Raw genomic sequence first — 17254 nt, forward strand, 5'->3', positions numbered from 1 at the left:
TAACATATCGCCACAGCACCAAAGGTAGAGACTCTATGCCAAGGTGATCGCGACTCCTGAAACCCAATGAACGAGCGGTGAGAGTCCATCGTGTGATCCATCATCGTGCGACGAACGGTCACGATCGACACACGATTTTATATCAGAGATCGAGTTCCTTCCCGTAGATCAGTGTGGTCAGGCGACTGAGGAGGTCGACGAGCCATTTTGACCGGGTTGCGTTAGCCGCGGCGGTCGTGTGCCGATGTTGACCGTTTTCAGAGGTCAGATGGTTATGTCAGCTAGTGTAACGGGAGAGGAACTACAAAGTACATGTAGGACAGACATCGGGAACAGGCGATGTAGATCTAACGGAGTAAACGGAGATGAGGTTTCTCTTGGTAGGCCGTGTGGTGTTAGCGGGGACCACATTTGTGCTGTTAGCTGACATGAAATCTCGCTGTGAGAAAGTACCTTCTAATTCCGCTGGGTCTTGACAGGACGTGATCGATCGAACTTAAAGAGGCTGGTACAGCATTATGCACTTGTTCAACCTCTCGTTTCAAAGGCGAAAGTGGTGAGCCTTAGTTTCGCGAAGCTCTTGTGGAAGGCGGTTGTGAACGTCTGTAACGATGTAACAATTCAATTCAACACTGCGCAGGGGAACCGCAGAGCTGCATCTAACACCAGACCCAGGCCATAAAGGCGGTATATCGTTCCAAACGCCTGTATTGCAAACCCAAAATGCAAAGATGGAAACGCCGAACTATTTCCGTAAACACCGGTCCGTGAGTGCGTACGCAATCCTAAAGTACAAAGAATTATGAGATATTAACAGGCCATGTCGGGCACGGTTCGTCGTTAGTCGTGACTTCAGAGGCGTCATAAACGCATGGGCAAAAGTATCAGAATATCTGAAAGACAGGGACGTCAGGCTAGCTGACGCTCTGCGAAAGAGCTGAAGATAGATGAGACGCAAACTTGGCGTCAATGCCGTCTTCCTGTACGCCGAGGCCGAGGCCTATACCACTATCGTCATGGTTTGGCTCTTGTTGGGAAGTGTTCATGTCGTACTCGTACTGAAAGCTCATGTTGTATTGTGATGATGGTTGAGTAAATCGTCCAGCATTGACTGATGATCTTGCGTTAGTCAACTACCATGTGAGGCTAAGTTGTGAATGAATAAACTCACCTTCCTGATTTGATCCATTGTCCTGGATGGTGACATGGCTAGCGTTGGAGATGAAGGATTGATCTGGTCCAAAGTCGGCTTCCAGGCTGCTATACCTGCTCTCGTTGTTGCTGCCGCTGCCACCGTTCGTCATGGCCGCATTGAGGGATTCACCCATTACAGGCGAGTAGTTGGACGAGCTCCAGTCTGGGGGCGCATGGCCTAGAAACCCACCTAGTGATGCTAACCATTGCGCCATCTCATCCACGAAGACCTTGGTGAGCCACCAACCTTGGAAACTGATTCCATTCTCGACGGTAATCTCGCGTATGGCGGCCGAACCAAGCGCACTGATGCAGTGCATGATCGTGCGAGCGTGTGCGCCAGGAAAGCGGGACGGCAATTGTGTCAAGAATGCTGCGATACGATCGATGACGGACTCTGAAGGATCTGCGGGTGGGTCGGGATATGCTGCGCGATGAATGGTACCGGAAGGCAATTGGATCTCTTGTGGTAGCGGGCCTAGCATCGAGCGGATCTCGGTAGTTAGGATGTTGTAAACCTCCTCGTGCGCACAGGAGGCGGGCAATTCGTTGGCAATGATGCGTTTGATGTTGACGTGCTCCAGCCAGTCAGCAAACATCTGGGTGCGATGGCTCTCTGCGGTGAGCATGACGGCTGCTGCGTGTGCAGCGGAATTTACACGAAGCATCTGTCGAAGAAGATGTGCGAACAATGTAGCGGGTTCCAGCTTTGCTTCGAGTACATGTATGGGTAGCGGCGCGAACTTGGCGGCAATATGTGCATGCAACGTCTTTGCAACGTTGTCGAGGAATTTTAATACTGCCGGTGGCGCTACCTGAAGGGTGAGCTGGGAAACGTTGCGAATCATCTTCTGGTACATCATCCAGTCGCACTCCTTGATCCATGGAGCCAGTTCGGGCGAAGCGAACAACTTCTGCACTGGCACAGTTAATGTCCCGTGGAAAGTACCAAAGAGGCGGAAGAATTGCTTCTCCTTGCAGTATCGCACTGAGTCGACCAGCGAAACGACATGTGAGCGGTACATGGCGACGAGATTATCGGCGGAATCGGGATCGGTACGCGCTGGTAAATAGGGTTTAATGTCTGGCAATTCGACTACGAAAGCATCTGGAGCTTCGAGGATATCTGGCGTTGGAAACTTGAGCTCGTGCTCGTACGACGTCTTGGTACGCGCGTGAGATGGGTAGAAATTGGAGGAGTAGATGTCGGTGAACAAGACGCCGCGGGACGAGGCTGGAGTGTAGTAAGTGTTCTGCGGCTCCACGCGTGCCTCTCGTGGTGGAAAATGTGCGCTGTCTGCAGGTAACCGGGGGATAGCACTGAAGCTGTTAGCAATTGACACACCAAGTTGTGGAAGTCACATACTCAAGGTTGAGTCTCGGTGTCCCAGAAGCCTGACGCTTCATAGCATGATGGGCAGCGGGGCCGTTGCTGCCCCGACGTGCCTCTTCGCCACTGTCGTTGTCGTTGATGAGTTCGAGATCGACGTAATGGTACTTGGACTCTCCGCGAACACCGAGGCGCCTGGTCTGGATGCCGGGGAAAATGACGCGAACGAGCTTGCCGAAAGATGCTGGGTTCAGGGGGATAACGCGATCGGTGCCGCAGCGCTCTGCGTACTTGGAGTAGACGCGGTTGCGCGGTACTGACGTCTTCGCAACACGGCAGACAGACTGTAACCTGGGGCGCGTTAGCACTGTTCCTGCGTGGAGGCGAAGTACCTACCATAACATGGCGAACAGTTGTTTCGACTTCTCTGCCTTGGATGTTCTGTCATTCTGGATGACCTCAGCTGCGACCTCCTTGAGGTTGCGGCCTTCGTTCTGGTTCAGCAGCTGGCGCAATTCCTTGTCGTTGGTCGCGGCACCTGAGGTCGACGGCCTTTTTTTCTTATCCTCCGTATCCATCGGCGGCGCCATGAAACTGTGTTGCTGCGAATGTTGTGAATGCTGAGAGAGGGAGTTCTGGTAGGCATGGTGATCGGGTTGTGCGGGCTGACCGTTCGGTTGAGGGTGAGACGCGGTTGGGTCGGCTGGGTAACCAAGATACTGCTGAACACTCTCCAGACTCATGTTGATAAGCTGGTCCTGCGCGCTGACCTGTTGCGCGGCTTGGAGTAATGCAGGCTGTAACGCTTCACTGGTAGTGAATGAAGCATGATACTGCGGCTGCTGGGGAAATTGGTTGGGCCGCGTTTGCTGCGGTTGTTGGAATTGCTCGAACGAATGCACGCTCGTCGTCGACGCGCGTGAAAGAGGACGATTGCTTCTCGTAGACATTGACGTATTCGATCGTGACCGGCGGATATCGGTCATGTTGCGGACGCCGGCTGGCAGATTTTCCGTATGTTTACACCAAAACAATGCGATGGCAACGGCGCTGAGGAGGCGGCAACACAGTCGGCAGAGTGTCTAAAGTACGCGACGGTAATCCCAAGAAGACCAAGGTGTCGTGAGTAGGCTGATGGCGCTGCTCGCGTGTAGCTCGAGTCTCAGCTGTTTTCGGGGCTGGCGGGTTTGTTTGTTTGGGCCAGGGACTAGCTCAACACGTTGTTCCGGCAGATAGGATGTCACCAACGTGGTAGAATGCTCCGCAGAAGAATATCCGGCTCCAGCAAGGGTCGTAGGCGTCGTCGGTCGCCCTCGAGCGGGTTTGTTGTGGGATAGGAATTGGATGTTTACGCTTCCGTCTGAACTCGGTCACGCCTGCAGCAACGGAGACTGGCCGGCGCGCTTGGACCTCAACGGTCACGTGCAAGTCGTCATAATGCCCGTGCAATCGCACTACTCTCTAATTGCCAATGTAAAGGAAAAAGAGACAGGTGAATGCGACATTACCAACTCCCGGGATATGGCTTCGTCGAACGGCTGGACCGATGCACGCGATCTTGTCTCATCGGCATGCCATTGCTGCGTTCTGGCTGGCTCGTGAAAGGCGGTGACGTATTTAGCGATGACGAGCCCACTTCCTCCATCCCACAATCTCCAGGCTCCACGTTCCTGCTCCTCTCTACCTACTGAACACATTGCAGCCCTTCTGCTTCTTCAACCACAACCCGTTGCATCCCACCCTTTTGCAACCCATCACACCCAACCTCCCAACAGCCCTCAACATGTCTGTCCAGGATAGAGCCCAGGCCCAGCTGTCGCAGCTCGACAAGGAGGTAAGCGCTCTCGCTTCTGCACAAGGCACAATTGTCAAAATACGCCTTGTCCCGACGATTCCGACAGGAAAAGCAACGGTTTTGATATGAGGCTACGTTCACTGACGATGTCGTGTTCCAGCTGTCCAAGTACCCCGCACTCAACAACTTTGAGAAGCAGACGTCGGTCCCCAAGGTCTACATGATCCTTGGTCTCGCCGGTCTCTACTTCTTCCTGATCTTCTTCAACATTGCCGGAGAGTTCCTCGTCAACATTGCTGGTTTCATCATTCCCGGTTACTACTCGCTCGAGGCTCTCTTCAGCGCCAGCAAGGTCGATGACACCCAGTGGTTGACTGTATGTTTACCCCACTTTCTCATCGCTGGCAGGACAGCTGGCCAAATTATGTCCACAACAAATCTGGGATGGGGCTAATGCGATGCCGCAGTACTGGGTTACCTTTGCCTTCTTGACCGTCTTCGAGAGCGCTGTGAACGCCGTCTACTGGTTCCGTAAGTACACCCATATCGTCTGCATGATCCGCAACTGACGTCCGCAGCCTTCTACTACACCTTCAAGTTTGTCCTTATCCTCTGGATGTCTCTTCCCCAGACTGCGTATGTAGCAGCCCCGTCGCGCACATTAATACAAGCTTACACTCCCTAGTGGTGCCCAGATCGTCTTCCGCTCATTCCTTCAGCCCGTCTTCTCGCGCTACTTCTCCGCGACAGGCTCCACCGCTGCCGACCTCCGTGCCAAGGCCGACTCAGCTGGCAAGCCTCATGCCTCGTAGAGCAGTCGCGAGCATAACACTCTTCTGACAGTCGCACGGCTAGACGATAATGATAAGGACGAAGTTCGGGATATAACCTCTGCTGTGCATGAGAGACCCAGCTTCTCAAGGTGTGCGGCTGTTGCAGCTTGGAAACGCTGTATGGACAATGGTTTACGAGCTACGGATAGCGTTCATGACAGGGTTGAAGTACGAAAGAAGAGGCAGGCATCCTTACGTTTCATGATCATTTGCCCATAAGGGAACCAATCGGGTAGGAAGTTGTGGTCTTTGGCAGTGGGTTTTGGTGAATCGCTTGCGAGCAATAATATGATGTACCGAGTCTGGCTAGCCCTCTGGCTAGAATCAGTTACATATTCATTACCATTTTCAATCAAGGTCTCATATTCATGTTTACGGAAAGGAAACTTCAGTGACTTCCCTGATGACTCAAGTACAAGAGTTGTCTAAACAACCATACGCTATAATGGATGGATCTGAAGTTGCTGGCTATCCGTAGCGACTGAGATCCCGTTATATTATCATACCCAGCAACATTACATTGCCTGCGATAATTGTTGATGGAACATACATTACTGTTGAACAACTACAGTTTGTCCCAGACGCATTTGGCTTTGGCGGCTGAAACACGTGCGGCATCCCCAGATTCCTATTCACCATGAGTCCAAGATGGCTCTAGATTAATTCGTCTTAAATGTAAACAGTAGGCCAGATCTGATAACTTCATGCCTGTTATCAAGGTGTTTGATTGAGTCGTCATGATGTCTACTATCATTATACAGACTACGACCGAATGGGCGCCAAGAGAGCATACATAGGTATAACAACCGCTCAGTCAATGGTCTCAGGCCCTCATGGCGCGCTGATGAGCCAAGATTAAGGATTTCCTCAAATTGTAGGGTCCAGAAATGTGGCTCGTGCAGGTTGGCACCAATAAGACCCGAGTAGCTCTGATTATGTAATGACCTTAGCTCGCGACAGTTGCCTGGGTTCCATCAGGAGACTTGACCGCTCCTCCTGAGACACCTAACCGCCATCCCGCAACCATGAGTGAGGATTCTACTGACGACTCGATGTCCGACAACTCGATTCCCGACGACTCGACTGCTGACGACTCGACTGCTAACAACTCGACTGCTAACTGGAACTCGATCTCCAACAACGACATCCGTTCTAGGACTGCTGCAAAAATCTCTAAGTACGCTGCAATTAGTTCTAAGAACACTGCAATTAGTTCTAAGACTGCTGCATCCCTTTCTTAGACTAATGCATCTTTTTCTTAGTCTGCTGCATCTCTTTCTTAGACAGATGTATCCCTTTCTAAGGCTAAAATATCCCTTACTTAGGATAATGCAATCTGTTCTAAGACTGCTGTTATTAGTTCTAGGATTACTACAATCCGTTCTAAGACTGCTGCAATCCGCTCTAAGACTGCTGTAATCCGCTCTAAGACTAATGCAATCCGCTCTAAGACTAATACAATCTGCTCTGAGACTAATGCAATCCGCTCTAAGACTGATGCAATCCAGTCTCAGACTGAGACTGCTGCACCAATAAGATTACCTAGTAGAAACCCTGGGAGAACCCAGCGTCATTCCCTAGCCATGAACGATACGCCTTCAACATCGTCCGACTCCGAGGAGGGTTCTACATTGGACAACTCTGAGGAGGGTTCTACATTGTCCGACTCTGAAGAGGGTTCTACATTGTCCGACTCTGAAGAGGGTTCTACATTGTCCGACTCTGAAGAGGGTTCTACCATGTCCGACTCTGGGGAAGCTTCTACGTCGTCCGACTCTAAGGAGGAAGAACACTCCGATACCTGCAGCAGCGACGACATGAACGAAGACGAACGACAGTACTACGAAGACCTTGCGCTAAACCCACGTCAGCCCCCGTCATTTGACCGCTTCCTCGATCTACCAAAGGAGCTGCGTCTTATGATCTACGAATATGCCGCGGATTGCCGACGTCGCTTTCGATTCGTGAATCGAAACGTTGCCATCACAAACTACAAATCCATAACGCCCATCCATCTCACGTGTCGAGCAATTTGTGGGGAGGCTGCACCTCTGATGAAATCTATCGTTGAAGCACAGCGAGTCCTCCCGCAAGCAATGCGAGTCCCCCGTATCATCGTTAATGGATTGAAATGCGATGGATTGGACGATAACAGTGAGGTTATCAGCAAAATTAGTAGCGTGTGCGAAGAAGCCAGATCAAAGAAAGTCAGCGTAATAGAGGTGGACATTATCATGCGGGAAAGGGATGAATGCGAATATGGTGAAACGTACTGGTCATACTACGAATACTGCGAGCGAGCATGCGAGGTCTTTGCCAACTTTGCCAACTCCGCGGCCATGTATTTCGCTCGGCACGATCATACGAACTCTCCTTCGTCATCTTTTCCCCGATTGTCCAATGATGAGGTCGTAGTGTATGTCGCGTTGGTAGATACTCCGATTGAAGAAACTTCGGTTCTCAAAGACATAGGATACGAAATGCAACAGCATGTCGGTCCGTGTATGGACTCTACCGAGGACATCCAATGGGAATACTCGGTCATTGGGCCCGAAAGATGTGACAATGAAAAGCACAGAGTCGTCCTGTATGATGTAGGGCGGGAGCCACGGGAATGGTACCAAAGTCCTCTTATTAATGTCTACTACGGTGGCGTTATTGATGAAGAAACATGGGAGCGGGACTGGACATAATGCGCTAGGGAACTATGGAAAGGATCCATTACGGTACGGATGTTGAGAAGGGGGTGTAAAAAGGTTGAACAGCGTTCAAGATGCTCGTGATACGCTTTCGATCGGTACGGACATGGGTGGCACAAACTTGCTCGTGTTTCTTTCAAGGTTGTGCCTTGTTGGTATTATATTTTTCTGCTCCAGAAAGATGCCAACGAAACCCACCCTAGGGCCTTAATAAAACTTTTGAAGATGTCATCTCCTCTTTTCCCACAGAATTCAATTTGCTCACCTATCAGTGTCTGTGCTAGATTGCTTTGCTAGGATTAGGCTCCGGAAGCTCTTCAAGCCATTTAGCGTAATAATTGGTCTCTCCTAGACCATTTTCACTGACGTCTTCCGGGATTGTGATACCCTTGGCACGATAAAGTTTCCCGACTGTTGGTATTGGCGCGCCTTCTAACAATTTGGCGTACACAGGAAATCGTGCATCACGATCAACCTCAAGATACGTGACTAAGACGGACTCGAACAAAGGCTTGATGCAAGCATAGGTGACGCGGCCCTCAAACTTTCAGCAGATGCCAGTCTTCAGACTAGCAGGTTCCGGATTCCTCGCCAGTTCGATGCTCTTGATGTCGTGGATGCTGCTGTAGAGACCGGGACTGCAGAACTTGCCGACGACTTTATACATCTTATAAAGCATGTCTGGCAACTCCTCGTACAAGGACGCAGTAGCTGAAGAGATGAAGTGGCATTTGATGGTTTCGGTCCGGGGAAAGCCACATGGCAGTATTGTGAAAGTCATCAGCCCGTCTTCGCCTTCGTCGGCCCAACATTGCTCTACTCTGACGATGGTGCCGGTGAACATTATCGTGGTCGGCAGTGAGCCTCCTATGTTGACTTGCTCAAACTCAGGGCCCACGTTCTGTGCGATTACCCTGTCCCATTTGTGATATTCCAAAAGTTCCCGTGATCATCTTGTCCCTCTACCATGAGAGCGTCCGCGATGTCATGGGGATGAATCCCCCTCTTCCGCATGGCTTCGCGCAGGGAACTAGACTGCGAGTTGAGAAAGTCATTCGATAAAGCTCTTAAGCCATCGGCTAGGTCGATCCTTGTTTCCATCATGTCTTCATTGATTAGACACCAGAGCAAATAGCTGGGGCTGGTGTCTGCGACTTGTTTGATGGTCTGGCTGCAATGCTTTCCGAAGTCGAACTCGTACACTTCGTCTGATGTGTTTGCTTCACAGGCTTGACCTGCATGTTCCAGGGAAGACTGCGATACGGTAGGTGACGCAGGTAGAATGGTAATCACCGTGACACGTTCAGGGATCCTTGCAGCACACGCTCGGGCCACGTCAGCCCCCACTTTCAAACGGCTGTCACCGCCGTGCGCATGCGAGGACGACTAGTCTCACGCTCCGCATGCGACCCTCCCGAGGTCAAATCGTGTCGCGGTAGTGTCTCCAAGTATTGACCAAAAGTTCCTTGTCGACCTCGTCTCCCATTTGCTTTCTTCAGGGCGCATCACTGTTGGTGGTTTAGCAACGCGTTGTGCAGGTGCTCTACATCGCCGACGCGTTGCGCGTAACTGCGAGCCGCGTACCCTTACTTAAGTTGCGGCAAAATTTCCTATGCATACCGTGTTCTGCGATCGAGATCCCCTCGCCTGTAGCGCTTGACTATTTCCTCTCCAGGTCCGAACTCGACTTTGCAAAATTCTCCTCTTGCCTTTCTGCGATCTCGTATTCAAGCGAACGAGTTCTTTTGATACCTACGATGAGCTCCGGCGTCAAGCGACAGCGGCAACCAGCCGCATCCTCCAATGCCGAGTCCTCCAAGAAGCGACGTACCCAGACGCGCGCAGCACCCAAGAGCCGTGGTCCCTACCGTTTCACCTTTGGCAAATACAAAGGCAAAACCATACAAGAAGTACACGATGAAGACTTTGGTTATATCGAAGACTTCATCGTCTTCGAGGGTATGATGGGTGGAAACGATATACTCAAGAAAAATCCTGCCGTTAGAACTGGTCTGCGCGACCTACCGAAATCCTGGTTGGAACAAGACTCAAGCTTAGAACGACTTCTGGACAACGACCAGCCAGGTGGCCCGAGTATATACGAGTACGAAGCCATGGTTCCGAATCAAGGCATGATGAAGATGAACGAACAGAGTAGTAGCTGCAAGTTCTGAGAAGCGACCGATCGGGCCGTTATCACCGCGTCTCATCAAAACGCACCTACTGTCAAACTTGAAGACTTCGCAGAGGCGCTGGACGATTCTCATTTCACCAAGAGATTAAGTCCGATGCACATAGCGTTCACTGCTACGGTCATACGCGTCGAGCGAAACTTTACAGACTTCGGAGTGGGAGGCTCGGACTTCGACCCTTTTAAGATACTGCCATGTGGTTGGCCATGGGAATCTCCTCTGACCACTGAAGTCAACGTCGTAATCACCGGTCAGGACACGGTGTGGGCAGAGAATCTGGAGCCTCTGGTATACGGGCACTATCGCTTCAGTGGAAGTCTTGGTACCGGATCTTCCCCTCTCACAGGCTGGCCTAAGAGTCTCGACGTTCTCAAGGATCCGGAGACTGTCGAACCGAGCAGCGGGTGCTGCTTTCGAATTGCTGGCAAGGTCAAGGAGGTGAATGGTAGGAGTGTCAAAGTGAGCGTCAAGAGGGATAAGACTCGTTATGCGAATGGCTGGGAGAAGGATGTCAGTGTGGATCTTTCGGAAGGTGTTCAGGAGCCTGAAGTTGACGCGTCATATGTGTTCAAGGGTCATCTCGAGCCGTTCACCAAGGTGTTTAAGGATATCAAGTTCATCGCAGAGACTTATAATAAGACCGGAGAAACCCAGTCTTAAATGTAGCTTCAAAAGCGTCACAGCAAATGCATTCAGCCGAACGCAGAAGTGGCTTATGACCGCATTTGCGGTGCAATACTAATTTCATTTTTGCACAATATCTAGTCTCTACATTATAACAATCTGCTTCACCTTCCCCTCCTCCTGAACTTCCATGCCATCTCGTTTGATGCTTAGACGGCAGAACGGTCAGGCCCTCCACTCCAACAGCAACTTTTCCTCTTCACCAAAATCTCCATCTTTCTCAACAATACCCAGATCCTCCAGCTCGCGCTTAAAATTCTTGGGTTTGTACTCCTTCCTTTCCAACTCTGCGACTTGCTTAGCCAGTGCATTGCGATCGTCTCTCATCTCTGCAAAGAGCAGAAACCAGGGGGTTTCGTGGCTGAGTCCCTCACACTGCAGCCGGCTTCCTTTCCCAGCCCCCGTTCCACATCTGAGAGTTGTCGTTCGCCAAGTCCACCGACATGTCGTGCATTTCCAGTATTTCCACTTCTTGGGCCGGTCACATGTGGTACATTTTTGGTCGTGAGGTCCCATGTGAATCGTCCCTACTTCATCTTCTTTAAATAGGGCTGGACAGTCGACACAATCGAAAGCTTCATCTTCTAAGATCGGGTCTCCGATATTGGATCTCGGTGGCTGTGGCGATCGATATCTCTGTCGTAAGGGCGGTGTATGATCTTCGAACGAGGGCGGTGAATATCTGTATCGTGGGGACGTTGAATACATTTCTTGTGAACGCGTCCAGCTTGCTTCTCGTGAAGGGGAGGAACATCTCCCTTGTGGAGGCGGTAGACATGACCGCAACCGTCTTGGTCTTTCGGTCGAGCGACCCTCCTGATATTCTGGTCCTCTGCCGCGGGCCATTGAAAAAGTAAATTGCGTGATACCAAATGAGGATGTTGTATCAATGATCTTAGTGCGGTGGATGTGTGTAGAATATCAATCAGAAGACCAATCCGGCAGACAATTTATATTATCAATACGTGTCAACGAAGCTGTCACGAGAGAAAGCAAGGGAGTGAGACACGTCTGTGGCGGAGGCTGACTCTTTTACTGACTCCAGACGAGGACTCAATGACTTTGAGTCAGTAAAGTTACGTTGAACAAAACCATTCCACCGTGACCTCTTGGCGTTTCCTGTCACGAAGAGTAAGTCTGGAGACTCAGCTCTGTTTGCATGTCAGTACGGCATGACGCAGTGGAAATAAACTAATCATCATGAAATCGAGCGCCTTATAAAGTCGATGGTTACAGGGAGGTGGAGGCACCGCTGAACTCCCTCGTCTGTCCTTACGCAATCCATTCAATGCCGCAAAACCAACGATTCTGACGCCACAGAAATTATCATGTACCATACACTGAGAACAAATCTTTCTTTCCCAGCTCTTAGACAGTTCCCGCAATACTCAAGTCCCGAATCTCCTGCAGCACCTCCTCCACCCGCGCATCCAGCTCGCCCTGTGCATACTGATCTCTTGTGTTCGCATCCAAATACTGCTGCACTTGCGCCATTCTTGAGTACGCTTCCGCACAGAACCTCAGCTGAATCTTGACCAGCGCCTCGAAACTAGGGTCTAGGTATGGTACTCGCAGATCGATGAGCTGGGGCAGCTCGGTTGTGAGGGTGTCATTGAGTTGATCGTACGCGGCCTTGGCGAGTTGTTCGTCCTTCTCAGCGCGCGGTAGCTTGGTGACATCCTTGTCAGGCTTGTCGGTAAGCTTCCGGACTTGCGCGCGCATGCGGTCGTAGTCCATCTGCTTGTGTTCGCGCTTTGTGATGCAGGCGTTGATGTCGGGGAAGTAAGAGCAGAATCGCTGGATGGGGTCTAGGACGGTTGTTCGGTAGGGGCCATCGAGGGCTTTTATCGTCTCGGCGTCTAGGTCGGTAACGGCTTGCTTGTAAGAGCGCGATACACCGTCTTTGGTGCCTGCGTCGCCGTAGAAGGCGTCGATGGTTTCGGCGATGCGCATTTGTGAGGCGGTCATGGCGCGCAGAGAGTCGAGGTAGCCCTTTGCTTCCTTTTGCAGCTTGTTCGCGGCGGTCTCCATAGTACGGTACCGGCTGGCGTCATGTTAGTCGTGGTACTACGGTGGGATGCCTTATTCTTGTATGAAGTATGCATCTGAAGGATTGGAGAGCCTACCGCTGCTCAGTCTCAAAGTCGCGGTCATTTGTGCGCTCGACTTGGCCAGTCTTCATAAGAACCTGCGTCGTCGCGCGATTGACGCCTTTCTTGAACCCTGCGTCTGGTGAGCCGGCGGCTTCCTGGATGATCGTCGAGGGGCTCCTTACCGGTCCAAGACATGATTGCGCTGTAGTCTCTCTACTTCCGGACGACGGTATGTATAGTGAGGTATGTGAGGCTTGGGATCGTGGGTGGTAGTCGTGGTGTTGTGGGGAGAGTAGCGTGAATGGAGAAGGAGACCGTGGTTGGGCGCAGTCGAGTGGTTGTTGGCGGGCGGCAGTGCCACAATGACGACGCTACAAGGCCCCGGCCGCGCTTTCTGGTGGCTGAGCAACCGCGACTCCGATTTTGATACAACGACCTGACTTCAATGTTTTCACTTCGACCGCTGCAGCGCGCAGCGCCCTCGCCTTTTCGTGTATGTTCAGGCTGCCTGCGGAAGTACTCCATCGCCTCGCCAGCCAGACAGAATGCCGATAAGAACCAGAAGCAGGTGATATTCTCGGGGATCCAGCCCACCGGCGTACCGCATCTTGGAAACTATCTCGGCGCACTGCGGCAATGGGTCAAGCTGCAAGACGAGGCATCTCCGGACACAACGCTTCTTTTCTCAATAGTCGATTTGCACGCGATTACGATAAAACAAGATCCGAGCGAATTGGCAAGATGGCGGAAAGAGATGCTGGCTAGTCTGCTGGCAGTAGGACTTGATCCGAAGAGATGCATCATCTTTGCGCAAAGTAGCGTAAAGCAGCATGCAGAGTTGATGTGGATCTTGAGTTGTGGTGCAAGCATGGGCTACTTGGGACGGATGACCCAGTGGAAGGTATACAACCGCGAAAGTAGACCTGGGAGGCATGATGTTGACACTGTCTTAGAGCAAGCTCTCCCTCCCATCCAATGCATCTCCTCTCGACCCCTCCAACAACAAAGACGCCCTCAAACTCGGCCTCTTTTCGTACCCGGTCCTACAAGCCGCCGACATCCTCCTCTACAACACGACCCACGTCCCAGTCGGTGAAGACCAAGCGCAGCATCTCGAGTTCACGCGCGAACTGGCCAGTGGCTTTAACCACGTCTACTCAGAGTCACAGCCTCTGTTGACTGTTCCACAAACACTTCTGAGTCCCGCGAAACGAGTCATGAGTCTGACTGAGCCAACGAAGAAGATGAGCAAGAGCGACCCCAAGCCGAAGAGTCGCATCTTGATAACAGACTCAAGAGAGGAGATACATGCCAAGTTGAAGACGGCACTGACAGACTCCATCGAGGGAGTGAGTTATGACCGCGAAAACAGGCCGGGTGTATCAAACCTTGTGGATCTGATGTATCATTTTGATGAGTCGCTCGCTGCGTCACCGGAAGATCTAGCGAGTGACTTGAGGATCCTAAGCATGCGGGCTCTGAAAGAGAAGGTCGCTGATACCGTAGATTCGGGTATCAGCGATGTAAGAGAATGTTACCAGGAATTGATGAGTGGAGATCAGAAGGAGCTTATAGGGCATGCAGAGGAAGGAGCGCAAAGAGCAGAGAAAATCGCCGAGAGAACTATTGAAAGAGTCAGAAACGCTATGGGCATCGGGTGGTGAGCCATGGAGTGTTCAGGCCATGAACAAACTGTCAGCCTCACGCACTGTCTTCTAAAAGATCAAGCTTGTAACCATCATCACTGTACAACATCCCACAGACCAATACGCCTTCGAGTCATCGCTAGTATAAACATGTATGCAACGACTTCTGAACTAGTCTTGCATACATCTAAAAACCTGCTGTGCTCTGCAAGCACCGGTCAATATCTAAATCTTCAACACACAATAACCTCCAAGTGGTCGCATGTACCCTTCTAGAGAATAACCCTTCTACACCAGCATCTTTCTCAGTCACAGGTGATACCCACAAACACTACATCAAGATGTCAAATGGATTACGGCGCAAAGAAACCGAGAAACCGCAAAAGACGTCTGAATACGAAACACAACTCGTCGTACCAGCCAAAACACCACCCGAAAAAATTTCCGACGTGGCCGACAGCATTCGCGAACACATAAGCAACAATTCGCCACCTGACCCAGGCCTCAAAGCACGGCTTGATGGAAAGGGTTGGGTCCTGGGACGAACCGCAGCCCAAAGCGGAACGTGGACGTGCAATAGTTGCAAGGAAGCACGGCCTCTGGGGGAAGTCGTGTGCGTTGCAAAACCCACTTGCAAGGGCGTCAGTGCGAAAGGCTTCTTCCAATATCTTTTCGACACGGGTTATTCTCTGGATTATGCTCCAACGGAAGAGTCATGGGGCGACGTGCTGAAGATTGTCAGTGGGGTGAAGCAGGACATCAATATTTCCTATGAAGGCGCGCAAAGTTCTGGAGAGTGATGGAGGCGCATTGATCTCACTGAGAGCGCATCACATGAGCGCTGTCACAAATGTCAGTGTGTACATAATTCATGCATTCCCTAGTCTACGGTCATTCACATGCAGCCACTGCGCCGCCAATTGCAAGCCCAAAGTAGCCATGCCACGCATGATGAAAATATGATTCAAAAACTCCGTTCCTATGCAGTGTAGATGCCGTCCTAACCGTGACCGAACCCTAGGCGTGAAAGCCCGTTGCAGGCGTAACGCCATGAATACCATGCCGAAACCGAACGCCGCGCTTATGATGAAGACGTGGAAGAAAACCGAGGAATGGAAAGTTGGGCAAGGGGGTGAGAGGGCGATGCGCAGTTCCTAGTGCGCGAGTGTCCACCATATCGTTGGACGGGGGTGAGGGGGAAATGGAGTAGGGGCTGCCGAATCGCATGATGACGAAGAGAGGAGTGTTGAGGTAGGTGATGCTATCGGTGAAGGGACAAGGATAAGGGTGTCAGAACCCGAATCCTCTTCAGACGCTGGGGACCCACCCCTAAGTAGCCCTGGCATGCGGATGTGAGACATTCGCATGATGAGGGGCTCAGAGTTGCAGTCCATGGGCAACGTCTAGCGCTTCATGGGGGTATCGGCGTCCTCATCATCTTCAGCATCATCGTCATCGCCTTCGAAGTCGGAATCCATTTCTTGGTCCTCGTCCGGGTCGCTCTCGCTGCCACCAAAGTCCAGGCTCTCGGCATCGCTGTCTTCCCAGCTCATGTCAAACTCGCCCTCGTCCTTCTCTTTCTTCCACGCTGTTTCGTGCGTTGGCATGACAAAGTCCGTGGGGATGTCTGCCTTTGACAGCTCGAGATCCTTCTTGACCATCTCTTTGTACTGTTCCGGCTTATTGCGCAGCATGACTCCCGCGTCGACGTTAGCGGGTGAGGAGACCTCGGCATCGTCCAGCAGAGAGAGGATGGATATCAGGACCGTCTCGACACGCTGCACGGGTGACCAGCGCTCGGCGGCAGTCTCGCCAGACATCTCGTCATCGCCGGGTGGGTGGAGGATGGAGATACATAAGCGGCCGTCGGGGTAGATGTTGGGGTGGTAGAGCGGGCGGATGAACTTGAAATCTGGTAAACCGTTAGCTCCTGCCCTGCGCTTCGCGACTCCTTCCGTCCCTGGATCCGCGTATTGGCAGTGACGTACCTGGCGGGCTATGCGGGTAGTTGCGAGGGAAGGTCATCTTGGCCTTGAAGTAGCCGCCGTAGTACATGGACTCTTCGTTCATGACTATCAGGGCGACACTCCACTCGAAGACGTTCTCGTTGATGAGCTGTGACGTGGTTAGCTCGGTGCTCCTGCATCGCCACTATGATTGTGACGCTGGAGGGAATGTCACCAAGACGCACCTCGATGTTTGTCCACTTCTCCTTGCTGAGCTGCTTGAACTCATTCATGAGTATCCGCTGCGCCATTTCCGCCATGTTGCCTTCTCGGTCCGGGGTCCTTGCTGAAGCGTGTAGTGTTCGTGGGGGTGCAGGAACAGTACTGTATTCGCCGAGGCGGTCGGTTGGGTGTTGTCTACGTGTAAAAGTGAGAGTGTGGGTTGAGAGAACGTCCTGGTGGTTTGTGCAAGGAGTGAGAGAGCGGCGGAAGGGCGAGAGTTTGTACTTAAGGGAGTCGGTCGGCTGAGGCGCTGCATGATCGAATGCTCTCGCCGAAACAAGGATTACTTAGTCCGCCCCTCGGCAGGAGCCTAAGTCACCGCTTCCGAACTCGCGGACAACGAGTGGAACCTTCCTTACTTGGTCCTCATGACTGCAGGGGCTCACCGTCACCACGTTTCTTTCATCGTCGGCACAGTTGCTGTTCGGCGCCTTGGATGCCGCGCATTCTGGCTTTGGCAGTGTTCCTTCCGACCTCGGAACGAATAGGAACGGTACGGAATGTCACCTTGGATGCGTCCCAAGGTTGGCTGCTCGCGTGATAGCACAGAGTTGCGGCTT

At 51.9% G+C, this 17254-nt stretch overlaps 7 protein-coding genes across 7 annotated transcripts; 4 read left to right on the forward strand and 3 right to left on the reverse strand.

Annotated features, from left to right (window-relative positions):
* Positions 1–914: 914 nt before the first annotated feature.
* Positions 915–3510, reverse strand: J4E90_002658 (uncharacterized protein; the record flags this gene model as incomplete). The annotated part of the gene is made up of 4 exons (XM_051432234.1): positions 915–1111; positions 1172–2514; positions 2561–2875; positions 2921–3510. The coding sequence occupies 4 exons, from the start codon at positions 3508–3510 to the stop codon at positions 915–917; spliced, it is 2445 nt and encodes an 814-aa protein (XP_051293656.1).
* A 797-nt stretch (positions 3511–4307) lies between these two features.
* Positions 4308–5131, forward strand: YOP1 (ER membrane protein DP1/Yop1; the record flags this gene model as incomplete). The annotated part of the gene is made up of 5 exons (XM_051432235.1): positions 4308–4358; positions 4480–4695; positions 4787–4850; positions 4898–4955; positions 5005–5131. The coding sequence occupies 5 exons, from the start codon at positions 4308–4310 to the stop codon at positions 5129–5131; spliced, it is 516 nt and encodes a 171-aa protein (XP_051293657.1).
* A 1604-nt stretch (positions 5132–6735) lies between these two features.
* On the forward strand, positions 6736–7845 carry J4E90_002660 (uncharacterized protein; the record flags this gene model as incomplete). The annotated part of the gene is made up of 1 exon (XM_051432236.1): positions 6736–7845. The coding sequence occupies one exon, from the start codon at positions 6736–6738 to the stop codon at positions 7843–7845; it is 1110 nt and encodes a 369-aa protein (XP_051293658.1).
* A 1763-nt stretch (positions 7846–9608) lies between these two features.
* Positions 9609–10703, forward strand: J4E90_002661 (uncharacterized protein; the record flags this gene model as incomplete). The annotated part of the gene is made up of 2 exons (XM_051432237.1): positions 9609–10005; positions 10099–10703. 2 exons carry the CDS (start codon positions 9609–9611, stop codon positions 10701–10703), a joined length of 1002 nt encoding a protein of 333 aa, XP_051293659.1.
* Positions 10704–12095: 1392 nt separating this feature from the next.
* HOB3 (BAR adaptor protein Hob3) lies at positions 12096–13015 on the reverse strand (the record flags this gene model as incomplete). Its single annotated transcript, XM_051432238.1, has 3 exons — positions 12096–12771; positions 12854–12950; positions 13003–13015. 3 exons carry the CDS (start codon positions 13013–13015, stop codon positions 12096–12098), a joined length of 786 nt encoding a protein of 261 aa, XP_051293660.1.
* Positions 13016–13265: 250 nt separating this feature from the next.
* Positions 13266–14484, forward strand: J4E90_002663 (uncharacterized protein; the record flags this gene model as incomplete). The annotated part of the gene is made up of 2 exons (XM_051432239.1): positions 13266–13721; positions 13774–14484. The coding sequence occupies 2 exons, from the start codon at positions 13266–13268 to the stop codon at positions 14482–14484; spliced, it is 1167 nt and encodes a 388-aa protein (XP_051293661.1).
* A 1385-nt stretch (positions 14485–15869) lies between these two features.
* On the reverse strand, positions 15870–16732 carry J4E90_002664 (uncharacterized protein; the record flags this gene model as incomplete). The annotated part of the gene is made up of 3 exons (XM_051432240.1): positions 15870–16378; positions 16455–16581; positions 16658–16732. The coding sequence occupies 3 exons, from the start codon at positions 16730–16732 to the stop codon at positions 15870–15872; spliced, it is 711 nt and encodes a 236-aa protein (XP_051293662.1).
* Between the last annotated feature and the right edge of the window lie 522 nt (positions 16733–17254).

Source organism: Alternaria incomplexa, assembly GCF_024043165.1.
Source record: "Alternaria incomplexa strain BMP 0042 chromosome Unknown scaffold_3, whole genome shotgun sequence".
Lineage (NCBI taxonomy): Eukaryota > Fungi > Ascomycota > Dothideomycetes > Pleosporales > Pleosporaceae > Alternaria > Alternaria incomplexa.